At 47.4% G+C, this 15,719-nt stretch overlaps 2 protein-coding genes across 2 annotated transcripts; one reads left to right on the forward strand and one right to left on the reverse strand.

Moving 5' to 3' along the window:
* Positions 1-6,236: 6,236 nt before the first annotated feature.
* Positions 6,237-8,997, forward strand: LOC123095142 (uncharacterized). Its single transcript, XM_044516957.1, has 7 exons — positions 6,237-6,261; positions 6,362-6,473; positions 6,559-6,724; positions 6,839-7,058; positions 7,647-7,861; positions 7,935-8,115; positions 8,770-8,997. Exons 2-6 carry the CDS (start codon positions 6,469-6,471, stop codon positions 8,073-8,075), a joined length of 747 nt encoding a protein of 248 aa, XP_044372892.1. The 5' UTR covers positions 6,237-6,261; positions 6,362-6,468; the 3' UTR covers positions 8,076-8,115; positions 8,770-8,997.
* A 444-nt stretch (positions 8,998-9,441) lies between these two features.
* Positions 9,442-11,656, reverse strand: LOC123095143 (pumilio homolog 2). The gene is made up of 5 exons (XM_044516958.1): positions 11,007-11,656; positions 10,564-10,723; positions 10,229-10,392; positions 9,813-10,092; positions 9,442-9,704 (listed from the first exon to the last, which is right to left on the reverse strand). Exons 1-5 carry the CDS (start codon positions 11,252-11,254, stop codon positions 9,570-9,572), a joined length of 987 nt encoding a protein of 328 aa, XP_044372893.1. The 5' UTR covers positions 11,255-11,656; the 3' UTR covers positions 9,442-9,569.
* Positions 11,657-15,719: the final 4,063 nt, after the last annotated feature.

Genomic DNA, 15,719 nt, shown 5'->3' on the forward strand with positions numbered 1-15,719 from the left:
AGTCTGCCTCGCCCTCTTGCTCTTTGTGTCTCTGGTCTGGGCGTTGCTCTGGTATTCTTGTGCTTCTGCTCCCTCCCCTCGCCCTGCTAAGTGTGGCTGCAGGTGCGGCTCTAACTACCCGTGCACAAGTAGAGGGGTAAAAAGGAGAGCCCTTACTTTTGTACACCGACACTCTCCTTCCCTCTAAGGCCCACTGAGGCCCATCAACTCCCCGGGGGGTTCCCGTAACCCCTCTGGCACTTTGTTTTTACCCGAAACTATCTGGAACACTTCCGGTGTCTGAATAACATGGTCCAATATATCAATCTTTATGTCTCGACCATTTCGAGACTCCTCGTCACGTCCGCGATCTCATCCGGGACTCTGAACAAACTTCGGTCATCAAAACACATAACTCATAATACAAATCGTCATCGAACATTAAGCGTGCGGACCCTACGGGTTCGAGAACTATGTAGACATGACCGAGACACATCTCCGGTCAATAACCAATAGCAGAACCTGGATGCTCATATTGGCTCCTACATATTCTACAAATATCTTTATCGGTCAAACTGCATAACAACATACATTGTTCCCTTTGTCATCGGTATGTTACTTGCCCGAGATTCGATCGTTGGTATCATCATACCTAGTTCAATCTTATTACCGGCAAGTTTCGTTACTCGTTCCGTAATACTTCATCCCGCAACTAACTCATTAGTCACATTGCTTGCAAGGCTTATAGTGATGAGCACTACCGAGAGGGCCTAGAGATACCTCTCCGAAACACGGAGTGACAAATCCTAATCTCGATCTATGCCAACCCAACAAATACCTTCGAAGACACCTATAAAGCATCTTTATAATCACCCATTTATGTTGATAGCACACAAAGTGTTCCTCTGGTATTCGGGAGTTGCATAATCTCATAGTCTGAGGAACATGTATAAGTCATGAAGAAAGCAGTAGCAATGAAATTGTAAGGATCATAATGCTAAGCTAACGAATGGGTCTTGTCCATCACATCATTCTCCTAATGATGTGCTCCCGTTCATCAAATGACAACACATGTCTATGGTTAGGAAACATAACCATCTTTGATAAACGAGCTAGTCAAGTAGAGGCATACTAGGGACACTTATGTTTTGTATATGTATTCACACATGTACAAAGTTTTCGGTTAATACAATTCTAGCATGAATAATAAACATTTATCATGAAATAAGGAAATAAATAATAACTTTATTATCGATTCTAGGGCATATTTCCTTCGGGGCATGAGTCTAAAATACCAATTTCAACTCTTGGAACATCTCATATGTTCCATGGCATTCAAAACATTTTTAAGTCCCGATTCTAAGCCGTAAAGCATGGTGCACTAAACTATCAAGTAGTCATCATACCGAGCTTGTCAAATGTTCATAACATCTGCATCTGCATTGGGTCTGTCACCTAGCGGTGCATCAAGGACATAATTCTTCTGTGCAGCATTGAGGATAATCCTCAGATCATGGACCAAGTCCGCATCATTGCTACTATCATCTTTCAACTTATTTTTCTCTAGGAACATGTCAAAAAATAAACGGGGAGCTACATCACAAGCTATTGATCTACAACATAGATATGCAAATACTATCAGGACTAAGTTCATGATAAATTAAGTTCAATTAATCATATTACTTAAGAACTTCCACTTAGATAGACATCCCTCTAGTCATCTAAATGATCACATGATCCATATCAACTAAACCATGTAGGATCATCACGTAAGATGGAGTAGTTTTCAATGGTGAACATCTCTATGTTGATCATATCTACTATATGATTCACGTTCGTCCTTTCGGTCTTAGTGTTCTGAGGGCATATCTACATATGCTAGGCTCGTCAAGTTTAACCCAAGTATTCTGCATGTGCAAAAATTGGCTTGCACCCGTTGTATGTGAACGTAGAGCTTATCACACCCGATCATCACGTGGTCTCTCAGCACGACGAACTGTAGCAACGGTGCATACTCAGGGACAACACTTATACCTTGAAATTTAGTGAGGGGTCATCTTATAATGCTACCGTCGTACTAAGCAAAATAAGATGCAGAAAAGATAAACATCACATGCAATCAAAATATGTGACATGATATGGCCATCCTCATCTTGTGCCTTTGATCTCCATCTCCAAAGCACCGTCATGATCGCCATCGTCACCGGCTTGACACCTTGATCTCTATCGTAGCGTCGTTATCGTCTCGCCAACTATTGCTTCTACGACTATCACTACCGCTTAGTAATAAAGTAAAGCAATTACATGGCGGTTGCATTTCATACAATAAAGCGACAAACATAAGGCTCTTGCCAGTTGCCGATAACTTTTACAAAACATGATCATCTCATACAACAATTTATATCTCATCACGTCTTGACCATATCACATCACAACATGCCCTGCAAAAACAAGTTAGACGTCCTCTACTTGGTTGTTGCAAGTTTTACGTGGCTGCTACGGGCTTCTAGCAAGAACCGTTTTTACCTACACATCAAAACTACAACGATTTTTCATCAAGTGTGTTGTTTTAACCTTCAACAAGGACCGGCCGTAGTCAAATTCAATTCAACTAAAGTTGGAGAAACAGACACCCGCCAGCCACCTGTGTGCTAAATTACGTCGGTAGAATTGGTCTCATGAACGTGGTCATGTAATGTTGGTCTGGGCTGCTTCATCCAACAATACCGCCGGATCAAAATAAGACGTTGCTGCTAAGCAGTATGACTATTATCGCCCGCAACTCTTTGTGTTCTACTTGTGCATATCATCTACGCATAGACCTAGCTCGGATGCCACTGTAGGGGAACGTAGCATGCAATTTCAAAAAAATTCCTACGCCCACGCAAGATCTATCTAGGAGATGAATAGCAACGAGAGGGGGAGAGTGTGACCACGTACCCTCATAGACCGAAAGCGGAAGCGTTAGGTTAACGCGGTTGATGTAGTCGAACATCTTCACAATCCAACCGATCTAGTACCGAACGTACGGCACCTCCGAGTTCAGCACACGTTCAGCTCGATGACGTCCCTCGAACTCTTGATCCAGCAGAGGGTCGGGGGAGAATTCCATCAGCACAACGGCATGGTGACGGTGATGGTGATATGATCCGCACAGGGCTTCACCTAAGCACTTCGACGCTATGACCGGAGGAGTAAACTGTGGAGTGGGGCACCGCACATGGCTAAGAGAATTCTTGGTGTGCCTTTGGGGTGCCCCTCGCCCCCGTATATAAAGGAGGAGAGGAGGAGGCTGGCCACAAGGGGCGCGCCAGGGAGAGGGGAGTCCTACTAGGACTCCAGTCCTAGTAGGATTCGCCCCCCCCTTTTTCCTTCTTCCGGAGGGGGAACAGGGGAAAAGGAGAGGGAGTAGGAGAAGGAAAGGGGGGTGCCGCCCCCTTCCCTAATCCAATTCGGCCTCCTCCATTGTGGAGGGCGTGCCAGCCCCTCGTGGGCTGGTTAGCCTCCCTCCTATGGCCCATATCTTTCCCTGGGAGGTTCCAGTAACCCCTTTGGTACTCTGGTATGTACCCGATACACTCTGGAACCCTTCCGGTGTCCGAATAATACCTTCCAATATATCAATCTTTACCTCTCAACCATTTCGAGACTCCTCGTCATGTCAGTGATCTCATCCGGGACTCCGAACAAACTTCGATCACCAAAACACATAAGTCATAATACAAATCGTCATCAAACGTTAAGCGTGCGGACCCTACGGGGTCGAGAACTATGTAGACATGACCGAGACACATCTCCGGTCAATAACCAATAGCAGAACCTGGATGCTCATATTGGTTCCTACATATTCTACGAAGACCTTTATCGGTCGTACCGTAATGACAACATACATTATTCCCTTTGTCATCGGTATGTTACTTGTCCGAGATTCGATCGGTATCATCATACCTAGTTCAATCTCATTACTGGCAAGTCTCTTTACTCGTTCCGTAATGCATCATCGCACAACTAACTCATTAATCACATTGCTTGCAAGGCTTATAGTGATGTGCATTACCGAGAGGGCCCAGAGATACATCTCTGATACTCGGAGTGACAAATCCTAATCTTGATCTATGCTAACCCAACAAACGCCTTCGAAGACACCTGTAGAGCATCTTTATAATCACTCAGTTACGTTGTGACGTTTGATAGCACACAAGGTGTTCCTCCGGTATTCGGGAGTTGCATAATCTCATAGTTAGAGGAATATGTATAAGTCATGAAGAAAGAATAGCAATAAAACTTAATGATCATTATGCTAAACTAACAGATGAGTCTTGTCCATCACATCATTTTCTAATGACAACACATGTTTATGGTTAGGAAACATAACCAACTTTGATTAACGAGCTAGTCAAGTAGAGGCATACTAGGGACACTCTGTTTTGTCTATGTATTCACACATGTACTAAGTTTCCGGTTAATACAATTCTAATATGAATAATAAACATAAGAAAATATAAATAACAATTTTATTATTACCTCTAGGGCATATTTCCTTCAGGCAGATGTGGAGTGAAGTAGGAGGATGTGTTCTGGTGTGGAGTTAGCGGGGTGTGGCCGCGTTTGAATAGCGGATTCCGGTGAGGCCAAGTGTCCGAGTGCGTCAATGTGCAGGGTCGGAGTTGGTTCCTCGGTGGGCGAACCTGCTTAATGGTGGTATACGGACGAACAAGCATTGAACGGGCGTGTTAGATATTCGTCTCGTCCCGTACAGTAAACATCGTTGTTGCATTGAACAGGCGCGGACACCAGGATGCGGCGTAGGCGGTTTTCTCGGCCTGCGCGTTGCTTCAATGCCGGCGCTAGTGAAAAGTTACATCTACTCTGAGCCAGCGTCATTATGGAGCGGTCGCTCTACAACTTTTTTTTTCTTTCGGCCCCTCCAAACACCTCGGGCCTGGCAGCTGATCATGCAGTGCCGAGTCAATCGCCCTATAGACCACACGCTCAGGGCCGGTCCTGAGATTTTGGGGCCCGGGACGAGACTAAAATTTGGGGCCCTTAATATAGACATCATAACAATAAAAATAAATATAAGTATATATCAAATATTACCAATAACACTTGAATGCATCTAAAATCAGTATGCATATGAAATAATTTATAAATATTACCTTAAACATTTCTCCTAATATTCCTCGATTCAAAGTCACTTATGATGTGGTCGATGTCAATATCATCCAATAATTTCTTCTCAATGCATAATGTTGCCAAACCATTTAACCTGTGTTGGGTCATTGTTGACCTCAGATAATTCTTCAGTAATTTCAATTTCAAAAAGCTTCTTTCGACCGATGTCATAGTCACATGGACAGTAAATAAGACATGATATGTAACAATTAGTTTCTCTCATTTGGTCAAAAATCTCCATAGTAGTTGTTGCATGATCTCCCTCAGGGCCGGCCCTGCACACACGCTGAACGGCGGCGCTTTATATTTTCCGTTTTTTGTTTTTTGTTTTTTTAAACACGTGGTTCCCTAGTTCTAGACGTACGTGTAGCAGAAGGTTTTCAAGTCCAACTCAGAGTCATGGACGGACTCGTCTTATTCTGCAAGCTATATATGGATACGGAGGTACTCTAAAAAAGGTTATATATGGAGGTCACGGAGCAAACGTATTAGCCTCAGGTTAAATTAAATTATTTTGTGCGCGTGGCGGTGAAAGCCAACATGTCGTCGCCAACCCAGTACGCCTCTCTCGCTTCGCCATGAATTTCCTTATATGGAGACGATCAAGTTTCTTTTTTAAAGAGACGATCAAGTCCCGTTCCATAGCTTTAGTTTCTTTTCTTCCTAGCGTGTTTATGTACTGTATCTTGTAGTAGAATTCAGTCTTTGTGGTTCGCCTTTCCCTCTCCATACATCTTATTATTACCAAGAAAACAAATTTAAGTTTGAAGGCATGGAGGGCCGGTTCTCGTGTATAGATAGACACTGAAGAAAAATAAACTCTTCTTTTTGCTTTCTCTCATGTTCTATTATTGATTGTTTCAACTTCATCTATTATGCATCTCCTGTAATTTAAGTTATTCTTGAACTCATCCAGCGGCGCGTCCACTTCAGACTTGAGCATGCGGCACTTTTTTCCCTTTTCTTTTTTGCTCCCTCTCTACTAACCTTCTGACCATGTTTCGCTTCAGGTGTGAGTACCCTTATTATGATGTGCCTGAGCAGCTGGAAACGCCGCTGCTAGAGCCAAAGAACACCAACACTTCCTCTTCCTCCACACAGCTAGAGGTGCTAACTCGTGACATCTTGCCAGTGTCAAGGCAATCGTCTCCGTCTATTTTCGCTCGCAATCCTTCTGGTTGACATCTACAGTTTTTCATCAGAATAGATGTCGAGGGTTCTTTCCACACGTATCCTAGTCTGGGCGGGCCATTTCAGAGCTTGCAGGAAGCTGAGAACGCTATCACTAGCCATCTTGACGAGTTGCGCTCCCCAATGATGTGAGTTTTCTCAACTTTGTTATGGTTTTTCATCATAATGGAAATTACAATGTACTAACACATAGAATACTCTGACCTGAACTAGGTGCACAGATGGGCTTTCGGATGCTGAAATTGGTATATTACACGCCCTTCACTGGCCTGATGGCACAAGGAAGAAATCTTCTAAAGGCAATGTGGAACATAAGAATATCAGCTTATTAGTTCAAGCGTTACTGGACAAATACAATGAAGCTCACCATCTTTTGGGGGTTTACTCTCTCTCCCTCTTGCCCGCTCTCACTCCCGGTCCTCTTACCAGGATTGTCTTATTTGTTCTTATATTCATGTTCTAATTGCTGACACAATCCATGCCTCATTTTCAGGATTTTGCATATGAACTTGATGATGTTGTTATCTTCCGAGAATTTGTTGAGGGGGAGAAAGTGACTAGGTTCTATCATATCAATCTGGCTACAAAAACCAAAGGAGAAGATGGTCTGCACAGTGGCGTCAACAATTTATTTTTTGCTGAAGTCAGACAAATTAAAGGAGAAAATGTATATGTACTCAGTTGTTTATGTATGGTTAAAGCTACTGACTGTGGTATATTTTCCACCTTGTATTAAGTTCTGTTCATACAGTTTGGCCTCACATTTATCTGATTGACGTGTTTGGTTGCCCCTTATTTCATTTTTACCATCATCTCTTCCACTGTTTAATGTCTAATATAGTCCGTGCCCAGCCATAAGTAGCGACTTTCTAGTTCCTACACATGTTTGTTATTTTTCCTGGTTGATTATTTGGTAAGGAAATGACTGCTCAATGGTTTTTGTTCCACCTTGGATAACTTCTGTTCATTCATACAGTTTGGGGTCACATTTTTTCTGGTTGACCTGTTTGGTTGCTCCTTGTGTCATGGTCCCAAGCTTTACTAAAGTTTAAATATGTAAGCTAGATGGGCAACCATATGTACCTAGAGTCTAAACATGTTTTTTTTGCCAAGTTGGTTATTTGGTAATTAAATGATAAATCACGGTATTACTTCCACTTTAGATTAAGTTCTGTTATACAGTTTGGGCGTCACATTTATCTGCCCTTCATCTTATTTGTTATCTTTGAGCTTCTAACATCTAAGGTAGTTCATGCCCAGCCATATGTATTGACTTTTTACACACTTTTTTTTTGCATAAGGCCAAAGCTATGGTTGCTTGAGTTATGGAAATGTTGATTTGAAGCACCCTGTTGATACTGATAAATACAAAGGTGGCCACACTGCCCCGCGCTCACCATGTTGCGGTTTTTATCTACGGTGTGATGTTATCCCTGGCCTAGATGTACCTGAATGCATCGAGGATGAGGAGGCTAGGCTGGCGAAGGAGGAGGCTAGGTTAAGATATATATACAAGGTAATTTCATATCTTGTGTGGTTGGTATCTTGTGTGCTTGGCATTTTGTCTGGTTGAAATTATTCTCCTTCAGTGCCCTGCTCCGGCAAAATTGGATGGTGGAAGAGTGTGTGCTGGTTTGGCAAAGGGAGAGGATGCTGGTTTGACCAAGGGAGAGTGTGGCCAGGGAAGCGTGAAATACATTGTACCTGCTAGGCGTCGCCTGCTGGTTTGAGTAACCCCTCAAGTACGCAGATAAATTTAATTTGATTTAGGTAATGCTTGATCTCACTACTCATCAATGTCCTCAGTGTTTCATTAGGTCCAAGCATTATAGTTTTCTTACAATTTGTACGGTTGCATGTTTCTGCATGGTAATGAATCTTTAGTTGATCAACTCGAATCTGGATCCAAATCTGCCAAGTTGTCTTTTCCCATCACTTTGTGGATTTGCATCGTATTGACATATTATCAAGTGTTAGGGCATCGATTTCAAATTTCGCTAGACATTGAAGCACTAGTGTCATTTATGATCAATCAACTACCAATGCTCTCAAACCGAATATGGATGTTTTTTAAATTTGAAGTATAGTGAAGGAGGATGCACTGTTAGAGATGAAAATATATGCTCCTGGCATGTTTCATTTAATAACTTCTGTCATCCTACCATTGTTCCCTTTTGGGAGAGATGCTCAATTAGTTTTTATCATAATGCCAAATTGCCAAAAATGAAATTCCATTGATGAGTTGTTTCCTTGATAGTGTTCCACTATTTTCAAAACTTGAACTAGCCAGTTGATGTTACTTGGCATAACTATTCTTTAGGTTAGTTCATGTTCTTTGGCTATTAATCTCATTGCATGTTTTTGTTGCTTTGTGCAGCTTGTAGTGCCGCATCTTATGAGAATTGCCTTTTTTTTCTTGTTCAGTTTCTAGTATCTTGGAGAAGGATTAAACTCCTCATGCACCATAATTTGGGATGTTGTTGCTGCAATAGTAGAATGTATGGACCTGCCATTTGCTTTGGACTTGGTTGTAGCTGCTCGGAAGTTTGGTGCATTGGGTCTGTAATGTGTAATGTTTCATATTTTAGTTCCATGGAAGGACTGCAATGGAGCTGCCTTTTGTTTTTTAAATGTTGTCAATATTTATGCTTCAGTCTTTCATCGACACATAAGTTTCCATCTACTCCATCTGTCCCAAAATATAAGAACGTTTTTAACACTACACTAGTGTCAAAAACATTCTTATATTATGGGACGGAGGGAGTAGTTAGCACACATGCGTAGCATCCAAGTTTCATCGACACATAATTTGCCAACCTAGCCCACTTGCACCCTTTTGCATTTTTGGCCCAGCAAAAAGTGAATCCTGTTAAGACGTTTATAACGTTACTCCCTTGTATTTCTGGACAGAGAGAGTATAAGCTAGGTCTTGAAAATGAAATTTGCAAGCTGAAACCTTCTCCGTGAAATATCATCGGCAGTCCTTAAAGCACCAGCAGAACAAAACACTGACGGCCATTTCATCCTAATTTTGAGAAATACTTTAGTAGTACTCCTTAACAAATTTATAAGACCATCAGGACCTTAAGAATGTTATTTACATCAGCATTCCAAATCAGGCTCGTACTCGACATTCGACACCATGTCCACATCTAGAACCGAACTAGCCATCCCCGGATAGCTTCCGTCAGATGGAAAACAATGCAAAAACACAGAAACGAAAGCTACAGCCCCATCCGGTCTACGGACTTCATCACCCGCTTTGCGTTAGTCTTCTCCAGGTCAGGCCCCAGGTGGGCCGCCGATGCGCGCCGGATCCTCTGGGCCAGCTCCCAACCCCAGCGCTCGTTCCTGAAGCGCTGCGCCATGCTCACAACAAGTAGTCGTCACTATCAGACAGACATCCGGCCAACGAGCAAACCATACATGCATGGAGTATAAGACACGGCGATGGGTGCTCTACTTACAGGAGTTTCGGCCGTGTCGAGCAGGCGGCTGAGGACGCGACTGCCGAAGCGGTTCTTCACCAGCCCGGCGAGCTGTGTATCGCCCAGCCGTTCAAGCTCCTGGATCAGACGCCGCAGCAGCTCGCCCCGGTAATCGCCGGTCTTCAGGATGCAAGACTGCAGGACGTAGTGCCCGTACCGGTGGCAGCACAGACTGGCGACTTCCGTCATGAGCTGATCCACGACGGCGTACTGTACACCTATGTCCCCATGCTCCAGGACGCCCTGCATGAAGTAGTTGCTGCGGGGTACCGATCGAGAGACCTCTGTCAGTTTTAGCTTGGCATTCAATTCAGACTTCAGAGTTCAGAGCGGGCCGGTAATCGAACGGAAGTTCAGAATCATCGAGAAGGTTGACGCGAGGATTGAGAATTAACCTGTATTGGCCCATGGCCATTGCTATGGCGTCTTCACAGACGACCTTCTCGAAGTCCTTGAGCTCGTCAGCTCGCGCGTTCCTGAAGCATACTGCCAGGCACCTCGACCCGAACTCTGACTCCAGCTTGTCATTGATGGTGTCCAGGGCGTGCCGGATCAGAGCCTGAAACCAAAGTAACCCCCGATCGATCAATACACTTGTCATGTAGAAGTAGTAGTGCACTGTGCATAGAGCCAAACAAAATGCAGAGATAGTCAAGCATATGTATGTTGCGTCCATGAAAATTCTGCATCACTGATCCCAGTGGTTGCTGCTGTTGCGGCCGGCAATTACCTTGGTCGCCTCGTAAGGCATCGTGGTGAAACAGTGAGCAATCAGTTCGTTCCCTCCGGGCTCGTCCATCACGCGCTCATTCACGAAGCTGCCGACGAGCCGCTCGGACAGGTCCCAGTGCCGCGCCACCTCGGCAATGAGCATCTTCAGAGAAGTCACCCTGCATTGCATTGCATACACTACTTCATTTTGTTGTACCCACAGGCACAGTAATAATTTGGCCACAGAACCACCTCAGGTGTTGCTGCGATCGAAACTGTTTGTTTGCTAAGCTAAATAGCTAGCTGTATATGCTACAGAGATGTTAATTTAGTAGTTATTTTAGCACTGTTAATTTAGTAACTTTAGTTTGGACATGCGAATCACGATGGTAAATTACTTCTGATCAAACTGGCAGCACTGAAGAACTGAAATAGAAGGGAGTCACTGATCTGTGAACGTACCCGTCGTTGGACCTTGAGACGAGGTTGGGCGTGATGGCGGCCTCCACGATGCTGCGGAGCTCCTCATGCCGCCAGCGGCAGATGCGCAGCAGCGTGGCGAACTCCGCATGCCCCTGCCTGTTCCCCATGATCTCGTGCGCGCGGTGCACGAACCAGCCGAGCACCCTGCGGCGTATCTCCTCGTCAACCTGCTCGAGCAGTTGGACCACCAACGCCGAGCGGGACATCAGCAGCTGCTCAAGCGTCATCGGGGAACGGAGCGACTCCGATCGGATCTTCTCCAGCCTAGAGTCTTGGTGAATCGGTGGCTCTGGCGCCCCCGAGTGCGAGCTCCAGGTCTCGTCCCCTGCATAGCGTTGCGGCGGCTGCGGTCAGGTCTGCGGCGCGTACCTCTGCTGCCTAGACGACGACGCTGTGGGCAATAGGTGGGCGGTCGCTGCGAGCGCGGCTTCAGATGGAGGTGGGCCGTAGAACAGCTCGACTGCGGACGGTCGCGCGGTGCCAACTGGAGCGGCGCTGCTCGAGGAGGTCCCGCGCCGCCCGTAGAACAGCTCGACTGCGGACGGTCGCGCGGTGCCAACCGGAGCGGCGCTGCTCGACGAGGTCTCGCGCCGCCCGTAGAACAGCTCGACTGCGGACGGTCGCGCCGTGCCAACTGGAGCGGCGCCGCTCGAGGAGGTCCCGCGCCGCCCGTAGAACAGGTCCACTGCGGACGGTCGCGCGGTGCCAACCGGAGCGGCGCCGCTCGAGGAGGTCTCGCTCCGCCCGTAGAGGTGCTGCGGCGCCCCAAACTGCGGGTGCAGCGGCGGGATCGGTCCCGGCTGCTGCTGTATCGACGAGACGACCGAGGCGCCGCCGCGCGTCGTCTCGTCGTCGTGGACGCGGGGGTGCGGGGGCGTGGGATGGGCCGGCTCGTAGCCGTACACGGCGCTCCGGGACGGATCCACCCGCACGCGGCGCGGCAGCGAATCCCTCAAGTACAGCTCCCCCATCCTTCGCCCCTGCGACTCGAGCTCGGAGGGAAACGCGTCCGCCCCATGATCCACAGGCAGGCTCGCCTCCGGCAGCGGCACGGGCGGAATCACGTGCCCCTGCTGCTGCTGCGGTGGCGGCCGCAGCGACGACGAGGACGAGGTCTCCCCGCGGTAGGCAGCGCGGCCGCCGCCGTGGGAGGGCGCGGGGCGGGACGGCTTGTGCTTGCTCGGATCCATGGCTTGTAGTACTAGTTTCGATTGCTCTGGGCTTTCGGCTTGCTGGGATTTCGGGGGAATGGAGATTGAATGAATTGGGCGAGCGTGTTTATATAGTGGCAGAGAGGCGGCGGCCGGGTGAGGGCGTGACGGTGAGACCAGGGGTGGGAGGAGGAGGACACCCGGCCGATTTACACGGGGAGGAGTGGGGCCGGCCAGTTGGCACGGCACCCTACCAACTGAAGTTCGTTATTAATTAAAGATCTAACGGAAATCATAATGAACAAACACCTGGATCGCTCTATAACATTACCAACATCTAAGAGCATCTGCAGTCGTTGGCCCAGGCTGCTCGAAAAATCGCCGCCCGGGGGCGAACTGGCGCTAAAATCGGCTTGGGGGCGATCGAGCCCCATGGTCAGCCTCAGCCGCCTGATTTTAAATTTTTTGAACATTTATTTGTCTAAAATTTGGCGAACGAGACATATACTCGGTGAAACAGTACATTATCTCGTCAAACTGAAACAGTTTTTTTAGATAGATAAAATACTTAAAAAAACAAGCAGACCGTGACTAGAAGCCGAATACCGCGCTGAGAGAGGCGATGTCGCCGCCGTCGTCGTCGTCCTTCTCCTTCTTCACGCAGACGCCACTGTTGGACCCCTGCCCGGGGTCGCCCTGGCGGACCGGCGGCGGCGGCGCGTCGTCGTCGAGGACGACGACGCCTCCCTCGTCGCGGCCATGGCGCCGAGCGACGAACTGCTCAAAGGCACGGCGCTAGCGCTCCAGCTCCGTCCGCGCCCAGTCTTCACGCACCCACTTCAAGGCCGCCGCTTCGTCGAGCCCAGCCGCCGCGTCGTCGAGCCCTGGCTCCGCCTTCACGGCGGCGAGCCCTGGCTCCGTCTTCACGATGGCGAGCCCCACCTCCGTCTTCAGCTTGACGAAGCGGAGAGGAGCTGAGGAGGAGGAGCGCCTGCCCTCGTTGATGACGATGCCGGCGCTGCGGGTACGCCGGCCAAGCGGCGTCTCAGTGGTCTCCGCGGGCTCGGCCTTGACGCCGAACGACGCCAACGAGCCGGAGGAGCGGGAGAAGGAGCGGGAGGAGGAAGAAGAGGAGCCGGCCCGATGCAAAATCCATTGGCCGCCGCTCCGGCGGGGGACCGAGGCGGCAGGGTACGTCAATGGCGGGTCGTTGCCGCCCTCGAGGTGCTCGAGGATGGCGTGGAGAGTGCGGCCGGGGGCGCCCCACCACAGGCGGCGTCCCTCGCTGTTCTTGGTCCCCCGCACCACCGGTGCCCCATTGCTGGAGGCCAGCCGTTGCGCCTGCAGGTGCTGGAAGTACGCTGCCCAAGCCTCGTGGTTGCCGGCGGCGTACTGCGGGAGGGCCCGCTGCTCCTCCGTCAGCGACGCCCACACGTGGGCGTCCTCGTCGGCGAAGTAATCGGCGCGCACGGTGACGTCTGGCAGCGGGGGAATGGGGACGCCATCGACACTGAGCTTCCACCGCCCCGGCGCGCGTATGTTCTGAGGCACCGGGGCGTTGGCCTCGAACATCATGTAGGCCTCCCACTCGTGCAACGAGCGGCGGCCGAAGCCATTGGCTGCCGTCCCATGCTACGTCTTGAGCTTGCGTTGGTTTTCCTCGAAGAGGAGAGGGTGATGCAGCAAAGTGTAGCATAAGTATTTCCCTCAGTTTTGAGAACCAAAGTATCAATCCAGTACGAGGCTCCTCAAAAGTCCCACGCACCTACATAAACAAACTGAGAACTCGCAACAAACGCAATAAAGGGGTTGTCAATTCCTTCACGGCCACTTGCGAAAGTGAGATCTAACAAAGATAGTATGATAAGGTAAATATATTTTTGGTATTTTGTAATGTAGATGCAAATAAAGTAGATTGAAAGCAAATATGATAAGAGATAGACCCGGGGGCCATAAGTTTCACTAGAGGCTTCTCTCGAGATAGCATAAGTATTACGGTGGGTGAACAAATTACTGTCGAGCAATTGATAGAAAAGCGCATAGTTATGAGATTATCTAGGCATGATCATGTATATAGGCATCACGTCCATAACAAGTAGACCGACTCCTGCCTGCATCTACTACTATTACTCCACACATCGACCGACTCCTGCCTGCATCTAGAGTATTAAGTTCATAAGAACAGAGTAACGCATTAAGCAAGATGACATGATGTAGAGGGATAAACACATACAATATGATATAAACCCCATCTTGTTATCCTCGATGGCAACAATACAATACGTGGCTTGCAACCCTTTCTGTCACTGGGTAAGAACACCGCAAGATTGAACCCAAAGCTAAGCACTTCTCCCATGGCAAGAAAGACCAATCTAATAGGCCAAACCAAACAAATAATTCGAAGAGACTTGCAAAGATAACTCAATCATACATAAAAGAATTCAGAGAAGATTCAAATATTATTCATAGATAAACTTGATCATAAACCCACAATTCATCGGATCTCGACAAACACACCGCAAAAAGAGTTTACATCGAATAGATCTCCACAAGAGAGGGGGAGAACATTGTATTGACCTCCAAAAAGAGAGAAGAAGCCATCTAGCTAATAACTATGGACCCGTAGGTCTGTGGTAAACTACTCACAACTCATCGGAGGGGTAAGGATGTTGATGTAGAGGCCCTCCGTGGTTGATTCCCCCTCCGGCAGAGTGCCGACGAAGGCTCCAAGATGGGATCTCGCGGATACAGAAGGTTACGGTGGTGGAAATTGTGTTTCATGGTGCTCCTGGATGTTTTCGGGGTACATAGGTATATATAGGAGGAAGAAGTACGTCGGTGGCCGCCCGAGGGGCCCACGAGACAGGGGGCGCGCCCTATATGGGGGGGGGGGGCGCGGCCTCCTATCTCGTGGGGCTCTCGGAAGCTTCTTGACTTGCACTCCAAGCTCTCCGGATCATGTTCGTTTCAAAAATCACGCTCCCGAAGGTTTCATTCCGTTTGGACTCAGTTTGATCTTCCTTTCTTCGAAATACTGAAATAGGCAAAAAAAATAGCAATATGGGCTGGGCCTCCGGTTAGTAGGTTAGTCCCAAAAATTAAGTAAATGTGTAAAATAAAGCCCATAAACATCCAAAAGGGGTAATGCAATAGCATGGAACAATAAAAAATTATAGATACGTTGGAGACGTATCAAGCATCCCCAAGCTTAATTCCTGCTCGTCCTCGAGTAGGTAAATGATAAAAAAGAAATTTTTGATGTGGAATGCTACCTAGCATATTTCTCAATGTAATTTTCTTTATTGTGGCGTGAATGTTCAGACCCAAATGAATACAAAATAAAAGTTCATATTGACATAAGAAATAGTAATACTTCAAGCATACTAATCAAAGTAATCATGTCTTCTCAAAATAACATGGCTAAAGAAAGTTATCCCTACAAAATCATATAGTCTGGCTATGCTCTATCTTCATCACACAAAGTATTTAATCATGCACAACCCCGATGACAAGCCAAGCAATTGTTTCATACTTTAATAAT

Source organism: Triticum aestivum, chromosome 4B (genome assembly GCF_018294505.1).
Source record: "Triticum aestivum cultivar Chinese Spring chromosome 4B, IWGSC CS RefSeq v2.1, whole genome shotgun sequence".
NCBI lineage: Eukaryota > Viridiplantae > Streptophyta > Magnoliopsida > Poales > Poaceae > Triticum > Triticum aestivum.